This window comes from Tachyglossus aculeatus, chromosome 25 (genome assembly GCF_015852505.1).
Source record: "Tachyglossus aculeatus isolate mTacAcu1 chromosome 25, mTacAcu1.pri, whole genome shotgun sequence".
Taxonomy (NCBI): Eukaryota; Metazoa; Chordata; class Mammalia; order Monotremata; family Tachyglossidae; genus Tachyglossus; species Tachyglossus aculeatus.
The window spans coordinates 4,980,447-4,998,232 of NC_052090.1; the positions used below are offsets into that span (position 1 = coordinate 4,980,447).

General features: G+C 45.0%; 1 protein-coding gene across 2 annotated transcripts in view; it reads left to right on the forward strand.

The window, feature by feature from the left end:
* The window catches only part of RBBP8 (RB binding protein 8, endonuclease), a 116,599-nt gene that overhangs the window by 46,010 nt on the left and 52,803 nt on the right, over positions 1-17,786 (forward strand). For both annotated transcript variants that reach the window (XM_038766511.1, XM_038766510.1), the window contains exon 3: positions 7,399-7,441. In XM_038766511.1, coding sequence (XP_038622439.1) covers positions 7,399-7,441 — 43 coding nt within the window. The remainder of the gene's footprint in view (positions 1-7,398; positions 7,442-17,786) is intronic.

Genomic DNA, 17,786 nt, shown 5'->3' on the forward strand with positions numbered 1-17,786 from the left:
TGACATTATAGTTTTAAGCAACTCATAGTTTAAATTCCCTCCAAATTTCAGAATGGTCAGATAAGGTCGAAAGACCGCGTTTTACATGGTGTCGACTCTAGGTTACTTCTGCTTTGCAGGCCTGCAAACTGGTAGTCTGCCAATGGTTAACTTTTTGTTTCGTGGGGTTTTTTTCCTCTCAAATGGAACTTCCCTCCTCCCAACTTTATTGACTGTTAGGGCTTTCTCCCCCAAGGGTGTCTCTACCAGTGCTGCATAGTTTAATTCCTTCTGGGCCTCTACACCTAACATTCAGTCATTCAGTCGTGTTTATTAAGAGCTTACGTTGTGTGACAGATATTATTACCCTGTTGCTTCTGCATCCATTTATTCTAGGCCTGCTTTTCCTTCCTTCTTCCTAAAAGGCTGCCGGATGGTAAGTTCCTTGGGAACGGGTACCGTGTCTGTCAACCGCGTTGTCCTCTCCCACGTGCTTAGTTTGCCGTGCGTGCGATAAATGATATCGATGAGATGCTAAATCTTTCAGCCTTCTGTGCAGAACTGTGTTAAATATTCCCGCTAACAACCCTCCAGTCTGCCTTTAAAGAGAGTGAGTGTGCTACCCCCAGAGAAGATTTGTGTTGGAAGGCTCAGAGCCATCTCTGATCCACGTGGATATGGAAATGTATCCCGAAAAAAAGCAATCAAAAACATGTCTCCTTTTCTCTTGTGCCTGTTAACCTTGAATTTACCTTTCTTTGTTTACGTTTAGTAAATGTAGTTTACATTGAAACTAGATGTAATTTGCGTTTTCTCCCTGTGCTGCAGTTAGAGGTGAATTTAAAACCCCCCTCGGGTATGACCAAATGAAATCCTGCTCCACCAAGCTGTGTGACTTTGGGCCAGTCACTTAACTTCTCTGTTCCTCAGTTCCCTCATCTGTAAAATGGGGATTAAGACTGTGAGCCCCCCGTGGGACAACCCGATCACCTTGTGACCTCCCCAGTGCTTAGAACAGTGCTTTGCACATAGTAAGCGCTTAATAAATGCCATTATTATTAGTATTATTTCCTGGTAGGCAGGCGTTTTCACCTCTTCAGAAGTTTCCACGGAAAATTAGATCTTCTGACTAGAGGGTAACGTCCAAAACACGCCTCGAGGATACTTTATTTCCTAAGGAGGTGGTGTTCTTCTGTCATCTGGAAAGGCTACTTAAGTGGCATCCGTCATGGACTTGCCTGGACTCTGCATGTTTTGGAGTCTCTAAATAGGAATCAAAATTGACTCATTATTTTAAAATGGGATTATCAGCCAAAAAAAAAGGTAGGGAAACTTGATGAATGGCAATACTTAGGCAACAGGAAGGGTGTGTGCGTATGTGTGTTCAGGAAGGGGTGTGGGGGAGGATGCAATTTCACTTCACTGTATTGGTAGTGAAAATTCAGTGTGGTGGGTTAGAAATAATAATAATAATAATAATAATAATAATAATAATAATAATAATAATAATAATGGCATGTATTAAGAGCTTATTATGTGCAAAGCACTGTACTAAGCGCTAGGGTAGATATGAGGAAAGCAGGTTGTCCCAGGTGGGGCTCACAGTCTCAGTCCCCATTTTCCAGATGAGGGAACTGAGGCCCAGTGAAGTTAAGCGACTTGCCCAAAGTCACACAGCTGACCATTGGAAGAGCCGGGATTTGAACCCATGACCTCCGACTCCAAAGCCCGGGCTCTGTCCACTGAGCCCCGCTGCTTCTAATCGTAGGCATTAGATATCAATGCCTTATTTATGATTAGGTAAATCATAGGCAGGGTAAAAAAAAAACCCAAAAACTTATCGTTGCACTTTTGTGCCCAAAGGTGATTGTTGAACTAGGCCCTCAGGTGAATTGTGCCAAAGGAGAGAAGATGTACTCAGACAGAGGTCATTTTTCTTTTAATTTTCTTTTTTAAAATGATATTGAAGCACCTCTCGTGAGCCAAGCATCAGGGCAGAGACAAGATAATCAGTTTGGACATAGTCCCTGTCCCATGTAGGGTTCACTAGCATCCTTTACTATTAGTGGTTAGCATCTGTACTTAGCAGTATTGAATTCATCTTTGATGTAGAGAAGCAGCGTGGCTTAGTGGCAAAAGCCCGGGCTTGGGAGTCTGGGGTCGTGGGTTCTAATCCCGACTCCGCCACTTATCAGCTGCGTCTTTGGTCAAGTCACTTAACTTCTCTGTGCCTCAATTTCACTTAACTTCTCTGTGCCTCAATTTCCTCATCTGTAAAATGAGGCTTAAGACTGTGAGCCCCATGTGGGACAACCTGATTACTTTGTATCTACCCCAGTGCTTGGCACATAGTAAGCGCTTAACAAATACCATTATAGCACCTCTAAGGGTGGCAAACGTTGGACTACTATCTCGGCCGTTAACAGAACCTTTTCTATTTGTTTTTTTTTTGTCTTCCAGTATTTTGTGAGCCATCTGAAGCCGGGGCATCTTCGATTAAATTTTTCCCCCTTTTTCTGTAGTTCATTTTCTTCTTGGGCCTCATGGAAGTAATCTTTAGGAAAGTCATATTTTCCCCAATACCTCCGTGACTAACTGCTCTTTGTTCTGCTGTTCTCCCGGCACCCTGATGATCCTGGGGTCTTTAGCTGGTAAAAAAGGTCCCCTCTCCATAGGAAACCAGACCGCTTTTACGTTTCCAGAACTTCTCTTCATTTTTCGAGCTTTGTTGTCGCCTTCGAACAGGAATGCAGTTTGTGTGGCTTTGTGCATCTCTGTTTTGCCTCTAGATTCTCATTCAGTGTTCCAGGGAACAAAGATGGTCTCTCTTGAGCACTTACTGTGTGCAGAGCACTGTCATTCATTCATTCAATCGTATTTATTGAGCACTTACTGTGTGCAGAGCACTGTATTAAGCGCTTGGGAAGTACAAGTTGGCAACATGTAGAGACGGTCCCTACCCAACAGCGGGCTCGCAGTCTAGAAGGGGGAGACAGAGAACAAAACAAAGCATATTAACAAAATAGAATAAATATGTACAAATAAAATATGTACAAAATAAAATAAATAGAATAAATATGTACAAATAAAATATGTACAAATAAAATACGTACAAATAAAATAAATAGAGTAATAAGAGCTTGGATCCCTGCCGTCAAGGAGCTTTCCCTCTAGCAGAGGAGATGACAAAATGATTTTCAGAAAGGAGGAAAAAGGAACAGTAGACAGAGGACCGAGCGCTTAAAAGAGTAAGTCACTATGTTCATTCATTCATTCAATCGTATTTATTGGGCGCTTACTGTGTGCAGAGCACTGTACTAAGTGCTTGGGAAGTACAAGTTAGCAACATATGGAGATGGTACCTACCCAACAGCGGGCTCACAGTCTAGAAGGGGGAGACAGACAACAAAACATATTAACAAAATAAAATAAATAGAATAAATATGTACAACTAAAATATGTACAAAATAAAATAAATAGAATAAATATGTACAAATAAAATAAATAGAGTAATAAGAGCTTGGATCCCTGCCGTCAAGGAGCTTTCCCTCTAGCAGAGGAGATGACAAAGTAATTTTCAGAAAGGAGGAAAAAGGAACAGTAGATAGAGGACCGAGCGCTTAAAAGAGTAAGTCGCTATGTTCATTCATTCATTCAATCGTATTTATTGGGCGCTTACTGTGTGCAGAGCACTGTACTAAGCGCTTGGGAAGTACAAATTGGCAACATATGGAGACGGTCCCTACCCAACAGCGGGCTCACAGTCTAGAAGGGGGAGTGTGTATAGACGCACGCTACGCGGCTCAGAATTGATGCAGAGGTGGGAGCTGTGAAGATAAAGCCAAGGGAGGAAAAACCAATCAGGGAAATCCAGCCGGAGGAGGGGGTTTCAGAAGAACTTTGAAGATGGGATAAGCTATGATGTGGTGGATTTGAAGGGGGATTGGGGAGGAACTGTAGGTAGCTAGAAGAGTATGCATGTACCTAGAAGAGTGCTCAATACATAGTAACCATGTAACCTGTTGGGTAGGGACCGTCTCTATATGTTTCCAACTTGTACTTCCCAAGCGCTTAGTACAGTGCTCTGCACACAGTAAGCGCTCAATAAATATGACTGAATGAATGAATGTAACAAGTACCATTATTATTATTATTACTGCTTAGAGTTCTGTACCAGCTGCACAGAGTGTCTTATCTGGTGTCACTGCTGACTTCTGAATTGCGCCCTGCAGATATAATAGTTATGGTACTTGTTAAGCGCTTGCCTATGTGCTAAGCACTCTTCTAAGCTCTGGGGTGGATACAAGTTAAGCAGGTTGGACACAGTCCCTGTCCCACGTGGGGCCCACACTGTTAATCCTCATTTTACAGATGAGGTAACCGAGGCTTAGAGAAGTGAAGTGACATGTGACATGAGAAGCAGCGTGGCTCAGTGGAAAGAGCCCGGGCTTTGGAGTCAGAGGTCGTGGGTTCAAATCCTGACCCCGCCACATGTCTGCTGCGTGACCTTGGGCAAGTCACTTAACTTCTCTGAGCCTGTTACCTCATCTGGAAAATGGGGATTAAGACTGTGAGCACCACGTGGGGCAACTTGATCACCTTGTCTCCCCACCCAGCGCGCTTAGAACAGTGCTGTGCACATAGTAAGCGCTTAACAAATGCCATCATTATTATTATTATGTGGCAGGACCGGATTAGAACCCCTGTCCTTCTGATTCTGATTCTGTATATATGTATATATGTTTGTACGTATTTATTACTCTATTTATTTATTTATTTATTTTGCTTGTACATATCGATTCTATTTATTTTATTTTGTTAGTATGTTTGGTTTTATTCTCTGTCTCCCCCTTTTAGACTGTGAGCCCACTGTTGGGTAGGGACTGTCTCTATATGTTGCCAACTTGGACTTCCCAAGCGCTTAGTACAGTGCTCTGCACACAGTAAGCGCTCAATAAATACGATTGATGAAGATGATGATGATTCCTGCGCCCGTGCTCTGTCCGCTATGCCAAGCTATCAGGATGGCTGTATATATGTATATATGTTTGTACATATTTATTACTCTATTTATTTATTTTACTTGTACATATCTATTCTATTTATTTTATTTTGTTAGTATGTTTGGTTTTGTTCTCTGTCTCCCCCTTTTAGACTGTGAGCCCACTGCTGGGTAGGGACTGTCTCTATATGTTACCAACTTGTACTTCCCAAGCGCTTAGTACAGTGCTCTGCACACAGTAAGCGCTCAATAAATACGATTGATTGTTCCGTGGGTTATCATCTAAGTCCCCCGGGGGCGGGGGAGGGCACATGGGTCACAGAGTCAGCACTGCAATTCTGCTTCTCACTAAAGAAACGAATAAAATGGATTTCTGCTGCACTCAACCGTATTTATTGAGTGCTTACTGTGTGAAAAGCGCCTTACTGAGCACTTGGGAGAGTACAGTGGAACAATCGTAATAATAATAATAATAATAATGGCATTTATTGAGCGCTTACTATGTTCAAAGCACTGGGGATGATACAAGGTGATCAGGTTGTCCCACGGGAGGCTCACAGTCTTAATCCCCACTTTACAGATGAGGGAACTGGGGCCCAGAGAAGTCAAGTGACTTGCCCACAATCACACAACTGACAATTGGCGGAGCCATGATTTGAACCCGTGACCTCTGACTCCAAAGCCCGGGCTCTTTCCACTGAGCCACTCTGCTTCTCGTCACGCGGTTTGTGTTTGAACTGAGGGGCCTGGTTGTGTTTTGGGGGGATCTTTTTGGAGGGAGAGTCTTTACGTCTCCTCCTCGTGTCCCGCCCACACCCCCGGCCGACAAGTAACTTGCTCGGGTCTTCCCGAACTCAGAAGGGGGGGCGGGTGAAGATATTGTGACTTGAAGCCCAATTTTGGTGTTTTGAGCCCCGTGTCTTCAATTGGTGGCTCAGGTTGCCAATGTTACAGTTCCAAATCCTCGGCGAACCGACGACCTGTTCATACAGGAGCCGCATTGTTGCGTAGCCTCATTCCTTCCGATGGGTGTGGAGCCGGATTAAAGCACACTTTATAGGGGCTCTAATTGCAGATGCCTAATTGACTCGATGAATAGCAACCACTCAGGGAAAACCCCCCCAAACTCCTGTTTCTGGGCTGATCTGCAGGACGGAACAAAAGGCTCGCAGGTGTTGAGTGCTCGTGAGATAAAAGCGGAGTCTTTCCATAGTTCCCAAGAATTTTCTTTTGAAGTCCTCCCTGGGCATTTTCGATCTCTTTGTTACTTCATCCGTCTTGAAACGGTCCGTGGCATGGATCCATCCTCTCTTTCCTTCCCCACCCTGCCTGCGAAATGCCAGCCTCCAGTGGGGAGGGTCGGCTGAAGCGAAAGCTAAGGAAATCCGTCAGCGAGGAAATTTTCACTTAATCATCCTTTGCGGGATGGAATGGGAATGGAAAATTGCAGACTGTATCTGTTGCCCTTAGCTCATGGAATTCTTAAAGCCTTTTTCTTTTATCCCCAAGATTGCCTCTGCTGAAATGGAGCTAATCCGAAATGGCTTAGTTTGATACGTGACGAAAGGAATTTATTTTTTGGCGGGGCGGGGGTGCCTTGAAGTAAGTTCATTCAAGACTTTTGCATTTTTGCGAAGAAAGTGGCAAGGAAGACGGGAGGGGATAGCTATGGTCATCGATCACAGATGCAAACTGACTTGCCGGGGGATGATTTCCCCAATACTCACAAACACTCTGGGGGTATTGGTTTCCTAGAGACCCTCATTTCCTACTGTAATAGTTCTTCTCTTGGGGTAACTGGTAGCAGAACCACCTTATCAATCCCCAATTCCCCTTCCTCCACTTATTTTTTAGTGGTATTTAAGTCCTTACTGCGTGTCGAACGATATTCTAAGTGCGGGTAGACACTAGTTAAGTTGGACCAAGTTTCTGCCCCGCATGGGATTCTCAGCAGGGAGAACTGAGGCACAGAGAGGTTAAATGACTTGCCCAAGGTCACACGGCAAGCAGTTGGCAGAGCCAGGATTAGATCCCAGGTCTTCTGACTCCGAAGCCCGTGCTCTCTCCACTAGGCCATGCTACTTCCGTTGAACCTAACCAAGCATTTAATAACATAATTAATACTAATCATAATAATGATGGCATTTATTAAGAACTTACTACGCGCAAAGCACTGTTCTAAGCGCTGGGGAGGTTACAAGGTGATCAGGTTGTCCCATGGGAGGCTCACAGTCTTAATATGGCTTAATTATTTTGTGTATTCTTTCCAGTTGGGAAAGAATAACGCAGGGACTATGGCACCCTGACCTGTGGCTAAATTCTCTGAATTTTTAAATGGTCACAACTATATAGAACATCCAACATGCATGTATTCCTAAGTAGATGAATGATGCCATTTCTCCTTTTTCTCTTTACAGGCTTACAGGTGAAAGTTACCAAACTGAAAAAAGAACGAATTCTGTAAGTATTGTCACCTAGGCGTAATGCTGGTAATTGTTTTGCTGCTATTGTACTTTTCCAAACCCTTACTGCAATGCTTAGCTCTCAGCAGATATCACTGATTGTTAATTTGCTTTCAAGATATTGCAAGTGATTTATGGACTTTAATAGTGGCATTAAAAAGTACCTTTTTCAAAGTAACGCAGATGCATTTTAAACACGAAATGAAATAGTCCACCCAAAAGGGCTAGTTCTGAAAATTAGAATTTGAAACAACAGTTCCCTTGAGCAACACAGAATGATACTCTCCGTGCTTTACACCTCCAAACCAGAGAAAGCTTCCACTCTTTTTTCAATTATTAAATGTAGATTGCCGGGTTAGTGTCTATGCTCATTGTGGGCAGGGAATATGTCTGTTTATTGTTACATCGAACTCTCCAAAATAATAATAATAATGATGGCATTCATTAAGCGCTTACTATGTGCAAACTACTGTTCTAAGCACCGGGGAGGTTACAAGGTGATCGGGTTGTCTCACGGGGGGATCACAGTCTTAATCCCCATTTTACAGATGAGGTCACTGAGGCACAGAGAAGTGAAGTGACTTGCCCAAAGGCACACAGCTGACAATTGGCAGAGCCGGGATTTGAATATCTGTCCCCCCTCGTAGACTGTAAGCTCCCTGTGGGCAGGAATTGGGTCTACCAACTCCGTTGTATTATACTTTCCAATATCTGATTCCCCCTATAGACTGTAAGCTTGTTGTGGGCAGCGAATGTGTCAGTTATAGTGTTGCATTATACTCTCCCAAACCAATCAATCAATCAATCAATCATATTTATTGAGCGCTTACTGTGTGCAGAGCACTGTACTAAGCGCTTGGGAAGTACAGGTTGGCAACATGTAGAGACAATCCCTACCCAACAGTGGGCTCACAGTCTAGAAGAGGGAGACAGAGAACAAAACCAAACATGCGAACAAAATAAAATAAATAGAATAGATATGTACAAGTAAAATAAATAAATAGAGTAATAAATATGTACAAACATATATCCATATATGCAGGTGCTGTGGGGAAGGGAAGGAGGTAAGATGGGGGGAATGGAGAGGGGGACCAGGGGGAGAAGAAGGAAGGGGCTCAGTCTGAGAAGGCCTCCTAAGGAAAGGGGAGGCAGAGAACAAAACAAAACATATTAACAAAATAAAACAAATAGACTAAATATGTACAAATAAAATAAATCAATAAAATGCTTAGTACAGTTCTGTGGACACAGTAAGCGCTCAATAAGTACGATTGAATGAGTGAATACTTAATCTCTTGTTATTTCCCAAGTGCTTAGGGCAGTACTCCTGTCTGCGTGTTTTGTTTTGTTGTCCGTCTCCCCCTTCTAGACTGTGAGCCCGTTGTTGGGTAGGGACCTTCTCTATATGTTGCCGACTTGTATTCCCAAGCGCTTAATGCAGTGCTCTGCACAGAGTAAGCGCTCAATAAATACGATTGAATGAATGAATGAATGAATGAATACTCCACAAGATTAAATGTTTAGGATAACACTCAATAAGTACCATTGACTGGAAAGAGAAGTAGCATGCTGCAGTGGATAGAATGCAGGCCTGGGAGTAATTCATTCATTCAGTCGTATTTATTGAGCGCTTACTGTGTGCAGAGCACTGTACTAAGCGCTTGGGAAGTCCAAGTTGGCAACAGATAGAGACGGTCCCTACCCAACAGCGGGCTCACAGTCTAGAAGGGGGAGACAGACAACAAAACCAAACATATTCACAAAATAAAATAAATAGACTAGTAAATAAGTACAAGTAAAATAAATAGAGTAGTACATCTGTACAAACATATATACAGGTGCTGTGGGGAGGGGAAGGAGGTAAGGGGGGTGGGGGGAGAGTCAGAAGGACCTGGGTTCTAATCCCACTCCGCCAGTTGTCTGCTGTGTGACCTTGGGCAAGTCACTTTGCTTCTCTGTGCCTCAGTTACCTGTGTTGCTGACTTGTACTTCCCAAGCGCTTAGTACAGTGCTCTGCACACAGTAAGTGCTCAATAAATACGATTGATTGATTGATTACCTCATCTGTAAAATGGGATTAGGACCATGTGGGACAGGGACTGGGCCCAACCTAATGATCTTATATCTACCCTAGCGCTTAGAACAGCGCTTGACCCACAGTAAGTGCTTCACAAATACCCCCACCGTCATCATCGTGAAACAGAAGGCCCTTATTCATTCATTCAGTCGTATTTATTGAACCCTTACTGTGTGCAGAGCACTGTACTAAGCACTTGGAAAGTACAATTCAGCAACAGATAGAGACGGTCCCTACCCAACACCGGGCTCACAGTCTAGAAGTGGGGGAGACAGGCATCAAAACGAGTAAACGGGCCTCAATATCATCAATATAAATAAGTAGAATTGTAGATATATAAGCATCATTATTAAAATAAACATTCCCTACCCAACACCGGACTCACAATCTAGAAGTGGGGGAGACAGGCATCAAAATGAGTAAACGGGCCTCAATAGCATCAATATAAATAAGTAGAATTGTAGATATATAAACATCATTATTAAAATAAATAGAATTATAAATATGTACATATATATGCTCAAGTGCTGTGGGGCGGGGGGGTGGGTAGAGCAGAGGGAGGGAGTGGGGGCGATGGGGAGGGGGAGCAGAGGAAAAGGGGCACTTAGTCCGGGAAGGCGTCCTGGAGGAGGTGAGCTGTCAGTAGGGCTTTGAAGGGGGGGGAAGTGTGCTAGTTTGGAGGATTTGAGGAGGGAAGGCATTCCAGGCCCGGGGTAGGACGTGGGCCAGGGGTCGACGGCGGGACGGGCGAGAACGAGGCACAGTGAGGAGGTTAGCGGTGGCAGAGGAGCGGAGGGTGCGGGCTGGGCTGGAGAAGGAGAGAAGAGAGGTGAGGCAGGAGGGGGCGAGGGGATGGACAGCCTTGAAGCTGAGCTCTCTCATTCACCCCTCACATCCAAGCCGTGACCAAAACCTGCCGGTCTCAGCTCCGCAACATTGCCAAGATCCGCCCTTTCCTCTCCATCCATACCGCTACCCTGCTCATTCAAGCTCTCATCCTATCCCGTCGGGACCACTGCATCAGCCTTCTCTCTGATCTCCCATCCTCGTGTCTCTCCCCACTTCAATCCATACTTCACGCTGCTGCCCGATTGTCTTTGTCCAGAAACGCTCTGGGCATGTTACTCCCCTCCTCAAAAGTCTCCAGTGGCTACCAATCAATCTGCGCATCAGGCAGAAACTCTTCACCCTGGGCTTCAAGGCTCTCCATCCCCTCGCCCCCTCCTGCCTCCCCTCCCTTCTCTCCTTCTCCAGCCCAGCCCGCACCCTCCGCTCCTCCGCCGCTAATCTCCTCACCGTTAGGCCTCGTTCTCGCCTGTCCCGCCATCGACCCCCGGCCCACGTCATCCCCCGGGCCTGGAATGGCCTCCCTCTGCCCATCCACCAAGCTAGCTCTCTTCCTCCCTTCAAGGCCCTGCTGAGAGCTCACCTCCTCCAGGAGGCCTTCCCAGGCTGAGCCCCTTCCTTCCTCTCCCCCTCGTCCCCCTCTCCATCCCCCTGCCTTACCTCCTTCCCTTCCGCACAGCACCTGTATATGTGTATATATGTTTGTACATATTTATTACTCTATTTATCTTGCTTGTACATATCTATTCTATTTATTTTATTTTGTTAGTATGTTTGGTTTTGTTCTCTGTCTCCCCCTTTTTAGACTGTGAGCCCACTGTTGGGTAGGGACTGTCTCTATATGTTGCCAACTTGTACTTCCCAAGCGCTTAGTACAGTGCTCTGCACACAGTAAGCCCTCAATAAATACGATTGATTGATTGATCATGCGAAGCTTAATAGGCAACCACTAGAGATTTTTGAGGAGGGTAGTGAAATGCCCAGAAGGGTTCTGTAGAAAGATAATCCTGTCCGGATTCCCTCGGGGGACTCTGTATTGGAGATTAGCCCCATTCCGAGGAAAAGGGAAAAGCCAAACAGTTTGTAGAGCAGTTTGTACTCCCCAGGACCCCACCCCGGGGGGAAAACTAGTTTACTTCAGAAGTTAATACTCCCCCCGCAAACGTCCTTACACCCCGTGAGATCAGCTGGACCACAGCCCATTCCGGGGAAGAAGCAGCATGGCCTAGTGGAAGGAGCACAGGCCCGAGAGTGAGAAGGACCCTAATCCCGGCTCTGCCACTTTTCTGCTGTGTGACCTCGGGCAAGTTACTTCACTTCTCTGTGCCTCAATAACCTGATAATAATAGTTTAGACTGTGAGCCCACTGTTGGGTAGGGACTGTCTCTATGTGTTGCCAATTTGTACTTCCCAAGCGCTTAGTACAGTGCTCTGCACATAGTAAGCGCTCAATAAATACGATTGATGATGATAATAATGTTGATGTTATTTGTTAAGCGCTTACTATGTGCCAAGCACTGTCCTAAGCTCTGGGGTAGATAAGGTTGTCCCATGGAGGGCTCACAGTCTTAATCCCCATTTTACAGATGAGGCAACTGTGGCACAGAGAAGTGAAGTGACTTGCCCAAAGTCACACAGCTGACAAGTGGCCGAGTCAGGATTCGAACCCACAACCTCTGGCTCCCGAGCCTGGTCTCTTTCCACTAAGCCACACTGCTTCCCATCTGGAAAAGGAGGATGAAGACTGTGAGTCCCACATGGGACAGGGACTGTATCTGACCTGAAGATAGTGTATCTATACCAGGGCCTAGTACAGTGCCTGGCACGTAGTAAGTGCTTATCAAATACCGCACAAATAATAATTGTTCTTATGATTGTTACAAACAATTCCAGAGCCCATTTTTGGCATTGGGTACTTGGAGCTGGTTTCTGCCCGAAAGACTGATTTTAAAGCAAGGCAGATCGTGGGGATGCGAAATGCCCACAGATTTCCCACGGAGTCAATCAATCAATCAATTGTATTTACTGAGCGCTTACTGTGTGCAGAGCACTGTACTAAGCGCTTGGGGAGCACAAGTTGGCAACATATAAAAATTAAAAAAGCATTAAAATTAAAAGCATTTGGGTCGGCGGGGGACAGGGCAGCGCCAGTTCTGAGCCCCAGTTCCCTCATCTGGAAAATGGGGATGAAGACTGTGAGCCCCACGTGGGGCAAACTGATCACCCTGTATCATCCCCAGCGCTTAGAACAGTGCTTTGCACATAGTAAGCGCTTAACAAATGCCTATTATTATTATTATTATTAGGATTGAGCATCACAACGGGGCAAGGCATCTGGCTATTCCCAGGTCTACCTGATTCTGTCCTGCTGCTGTGAAAACCTTAATTAAGGAAATCCTGCTTATCTTTATGTTTATGATCAAAGGCATCCAAGTAGGCGGGGCTTATTAATTTGGAAATTCACTATCACAGAAGAGAAGTGGGTGTTTAGCAGTTCTGAAAACCTCAGGAGCTTCACGTGCCCTCTGGGTTTCTAAATCCACGAGCGGCGGGTGGCTGGCTAGCAGCAGACACCTGGGGCGATCTCAAAGTGCGTACAGTGCTTTGCACAGAGTAAGCGCTTAATAAATGCCATCATCATCGTTATTTTTATTCAAGCACGTAATGCAGTGCTCTGCACACAGTAAGCATTTCCTAAATACGATTAGGATCTAGACTGTGAGCCCACTGTTGGGTAGGGACTGTCTCTATGGAAAGAACCCGGGCTTAGGAATCAGAGGTCGTGGGTTCTAATCCTGACTCTGTAACTTGTCAGCTGTGTGACTTTGGGCAAGTCCCTTAACTACTCTGGGCCTCAGTTCCCTCATCTGTAAAATGGGGATTAAGACTGAGCCCCACGAGGGGCAACCTGATCGCCTTATATCTCCCCCAGGGCTTAGAACGGTCTTTGGCACAGAGTAAGTGCTTAACAAATACCAAAATTATGATTATTATTGTGCAAGGTGATCAGGTTGTCCCGCATGGAGCTCACAGTCTTCATCCCCATTTTACAGATGATATTAATAATGATGATGGTTTTTGTTAAGCGCTTACTATGTGCCAAGCACTGTTCTAAGTGCTGGGGTAGATGCAAGGTGATCAGGTTGTCCCACGTGGGGCTCACAGTCTTCATCCCCATTTTACAGATGATGATAATAATAATAGTTCGGATGATTTGGACACCTGTCTACATGTTTTGTTTTGTTGTCTGTCTCGCCCTTCTAGACAGTGAGCCCGTTGTTGGCTAGAGACCGTCTCTATATGTTACTGACTTGTACTTCCCAAGCGCTTAGTACAGTGCTCTGCACACAGTAAGCACTCAATAAATGCGATTGAATGAATGAATATGTTGCCAACTTGTACTTCCCAAGTGCTTAGTACAGCGCTCTGCACACAGTAAGCGCTCAATAAATATGATTGATTGATTGATTGAATGATTAAATGAACGAGTGAAGTTAAACCTATCAGGAACGTTTTCAGTCACCTGTGAAGCACCGCAGTTGAAATTAGAATAAGTCTAGCCCAAGCGTAGACCTGGAGACTTACTGTAGTGCTATAATAATAATAATTGTGTGTGCTTTCTATGTTCCAAGCACTGTACTAAGCGCTGGGGTAGACTTGAAATAATCAGGTGGACACAAGGAACTGTGTACTGGAGTTCTCAGTTATTTTCGCCATAGCTTTTAAAGTTTCTCCCCTGTTTCATTTCTTATAATGACAGTGTTGGATTCCTGAAGCCTCTGGGCAGGAGGAGGTTGGTCTGTCGTCTACTAGACTGTGAGCCCACTGTTGGGTAGGGACTGTCTCTATATGTTGCCCACTTGTACTTCCCAAGCGCTTAGTACAGTGCTCTGCACCCAGTAAGCGCTCAATAAATGCGATTGATTGATTGTCGTCGCTAGAGAGGCCACTTCACTGGACCGTGGCTTCCCTTCTGCTTCGAGAGGACCCAGATTCCATTCTAGGAATGGCCTGTATTTGACAAAATGGCCTGAGGAACCCAGGCTGACCCCCAAAGCACCCTCTAGACTGTAAGCTCGTTGTGGACAGGGAATGCGTCTTTTATATTGGGTTACGGTACTCTCAAGCACTTAGTACAGTGCTCGACAGATAGTAAGCGCTTCTAGACTGCTGTTGGGTAGGGACCGTCTCTATATGTTGCCAACTTGTACTTCCCAAGCGCTTAGTACAGTGCTCTGCACACAGTAAGCGCTCAATAAATACGATTGATTGAATGAATGAATGAATAAATACGACTGACTGACCAGATCAGACATCCTGTCCTCTGCCTGTGCAGGCTTGGGATTATTCAGTCACTCATTCGATCGTATTTATTAGACTGTGAGCCCACTGTTGGGTAGGGACTGTCTCTATATGTTGCCAACTTGGACTTCCCAAGCGCTTAGTACAGTGCTCTGCACACAGTAAGCGCTCAATAAATACGATTGATTGATTGATTGATTGATTAAGCGCTTTTTTGCGTGCAGAGCACTGTACTAAGTGCGTTAAGCGCTTGCTGCGTGCAAAGCACTGGACTAAATGCTCGGGAAAGCACAAGGCAGCAATAAACAGTGGCGTTTCTTGCCCACATTGAGCTCACAGTTTAGAAGGGGGTAGGGGGGAGACAGACATCAATACAAATAAATAAAATTACAGAGATGTACGTAAGTGCTGGGGGGCTGGGGAAGGGCGAAAGGAGCAAGTCAGGGCAACGCAGAAGGGTTTGGGAGATGGGGAAAAGTGGGGCTTAGTCTGGGAAGGCGTCTCGGAGGAAATGGGCCTTCAGTAAGACTTTAAAGTTGGGGGAGACTAATCAGCCATTCGGCGGCCAGGTGGATTAGCGTACAACTCTTCCCAAGCGCTTAGTACAGTGCTCTGCACACAGTAAGCGCTCAGTAAATACGACTGAATGAATGAATGAAAACCTCAACTGGCTTCATTTGGGCAACTCCCCATGGCTCTGCTGAATAATAATAACAATAATAACGGCAGTTATTAAACCTCCTTCCCTTCCCCACAGCACCTGTATATATGTTTGTACATATTTATTACTCTATTTTACTTGTACATATCTATTCTATTCATTTTATTTTGTTAGTATGTTTGGTTTTGTTCTCTGTCTCCTCCTTTTAGACTGTGAGCCCACTGTTGGGTAGGGACTGTCTCTATGTGTTGCTAACTTGGACTTCCCAAGCGCTTAGTACAGTGCTCTGCACGCAGTAAGTGCTCAATAAATACGATGGATTGATTGATTGCCAAGCACTGTACCAAGCCGTGGGGTAGAGACAAGATTGGACACAGCTGCTGTCCACATGGGGCTCACAGTCTAAGTAGGAGTTAAGCCCCATTTTACGGAGGAGGAAACTGAGGCACAGAGAAGTGATGTGACTTGCCCAAGGTGACACAGCAGACAAGCGGCAGAGCCGGGACTGGAACCCAGGTCCTCTGCCTCTCAGGCCAGTGCTCTTTCTAGACTGTGAGCCCGCTGTTGGGTAGGGACCGTCTCTCTATGTTGCCAACTTGGACTTCCCAAGCGCTTAGCACAGTGCTCTGCACACAGTAAGCGCTCAGTAAATACGATTGAAAGAATTAGACCACGTTCCGTCTCTCAAGGGGCTCATTGCATTTGGAGCCCTCAATTTGCTCCCCCTTTCCTACCTCACTGATTTTTTTGCTACTCCAACCCAGCCTGGAGATTTTTCTCCTCTAATACCAACCTACTCAATCAGTCAATCAATCGTATTTATTGAGCGCTTACTGTGTGCAGAGCACTGTACTAAGCGCTTGGGAAGTCCAAGTTGGCAACATATAGAGACAGTCCCTACCCAACAGTGGGCTCACGGTCTAAAAGGGGGAGACGGAGAACAAAACCAAACATACTAACAAAATAAAATAAATAGAATAGATATGTACAAGTAAAATAAATAAATAGAGTAATAAATATGTACAAACATATATACAGGTGCTGTGGGGAAGGGAAGGAGGTAAGATGGGGGGGATGGAGAGGGGGACGAGGGGGAGAGGAAGGAAGGGGCTCAGTCTGGGAAGGCCTCCTGGAGGAGGTGAGCGCTCAGTAGGGCCTTGAAGGGCTCTACCTTCCCCCTGTTTGGCCCTGGACCCCCACGCCCACATCCTGCCTCTGGTCTGACGCTCCCCCGCATTCGTCGGCCCACCATCATCATCATCGATCGTATTTACTGAGCGCTTACTATGTGCAGAGCACTGTACTAAACGCGTGGGAAGTACAAATTGGCAACATCTAGAGACCGTCCCTACCCAACAGCGGGCTCACAGTCTAAAAGGGGGAGACGGAGAACAAAACCAAACATACTCACAAAATAAAATAAATAGAATAGATATGTACAAGTAAAATAAATAAATAAATAAATAGAGTAATAAATAGACCATAAATAGATGTCTCTGGGCCTCAGTGACCTCATCTGGAAAATGAAGATGAAGACTGTGAGCCCCCCGTGGGACAACCTGATCACCTTGTATCCTGCCCGGCGCTTAGAACAGTGCTTGGCACGTAGTAAGCGCTTAACAACCACCAAAATTATTTTATTATTATTATTATTCTCTGGGCCTCAGTGACCTCATCTGGAAAAGGGGGATGAAGACTGTGAGCCCCCCGTGGGACGACCTGATCACCTTGTATCCTCCCCGGCGCTTAGAACAGTGCTTGGCACATAGTAAGCGCTTAACAAACGCCATTATTGTTTATTATTATTGTTTTTAATTGCTTGCCGTGTGACCTTGGGCAGGCCGCTTTACTTCTCTGTGCTTCGGTTCCCTCAACTGTCAAATGAGAATAGCTTTTCTCCCTCCTAATTAGACTGGGAGCCCCATGTGGGACAGGGACTTGGTCCAACCTTCACCTTGTAACCTCCCCGGCACTTAGAACAGTGCTTTGCACGTAGTAAGCGCTTAATAAATGCTATTATTATTATTACTATCTACCCCAGCACTTAGAACAGTGCTTGGTACATAGTAAGCACTTAACAAATACCATCATTATTATCGTTACTTAGATTGTGAGTACTGTATGGGACCGTGACTGGGCCTGACCTGATTAGCTTATATCTACCACAGCTCTTAGCACAGTGCTTGGCACATAGTAAGCTTGGCACCAAAGTTTAATGTATTTGAAGTCTTGCCGTACTCCGATAGCTAATTCAGAGAGTGGATAAGTTTTTGTTTTTTTTTTAAACACCTTATTTCATTTATTTCTGTTTTGGTCTTAACAAAGCACTTAACAATTACCTCTGTTATCATTGTTGTTATTAATGCTTTACCGGCACGTATAAAATCTTCCCTGGTTGAAAATCATAAATTCGACTCTTTTATTGATTTTTTTTTTAATAGTCCATAAATACCCTGA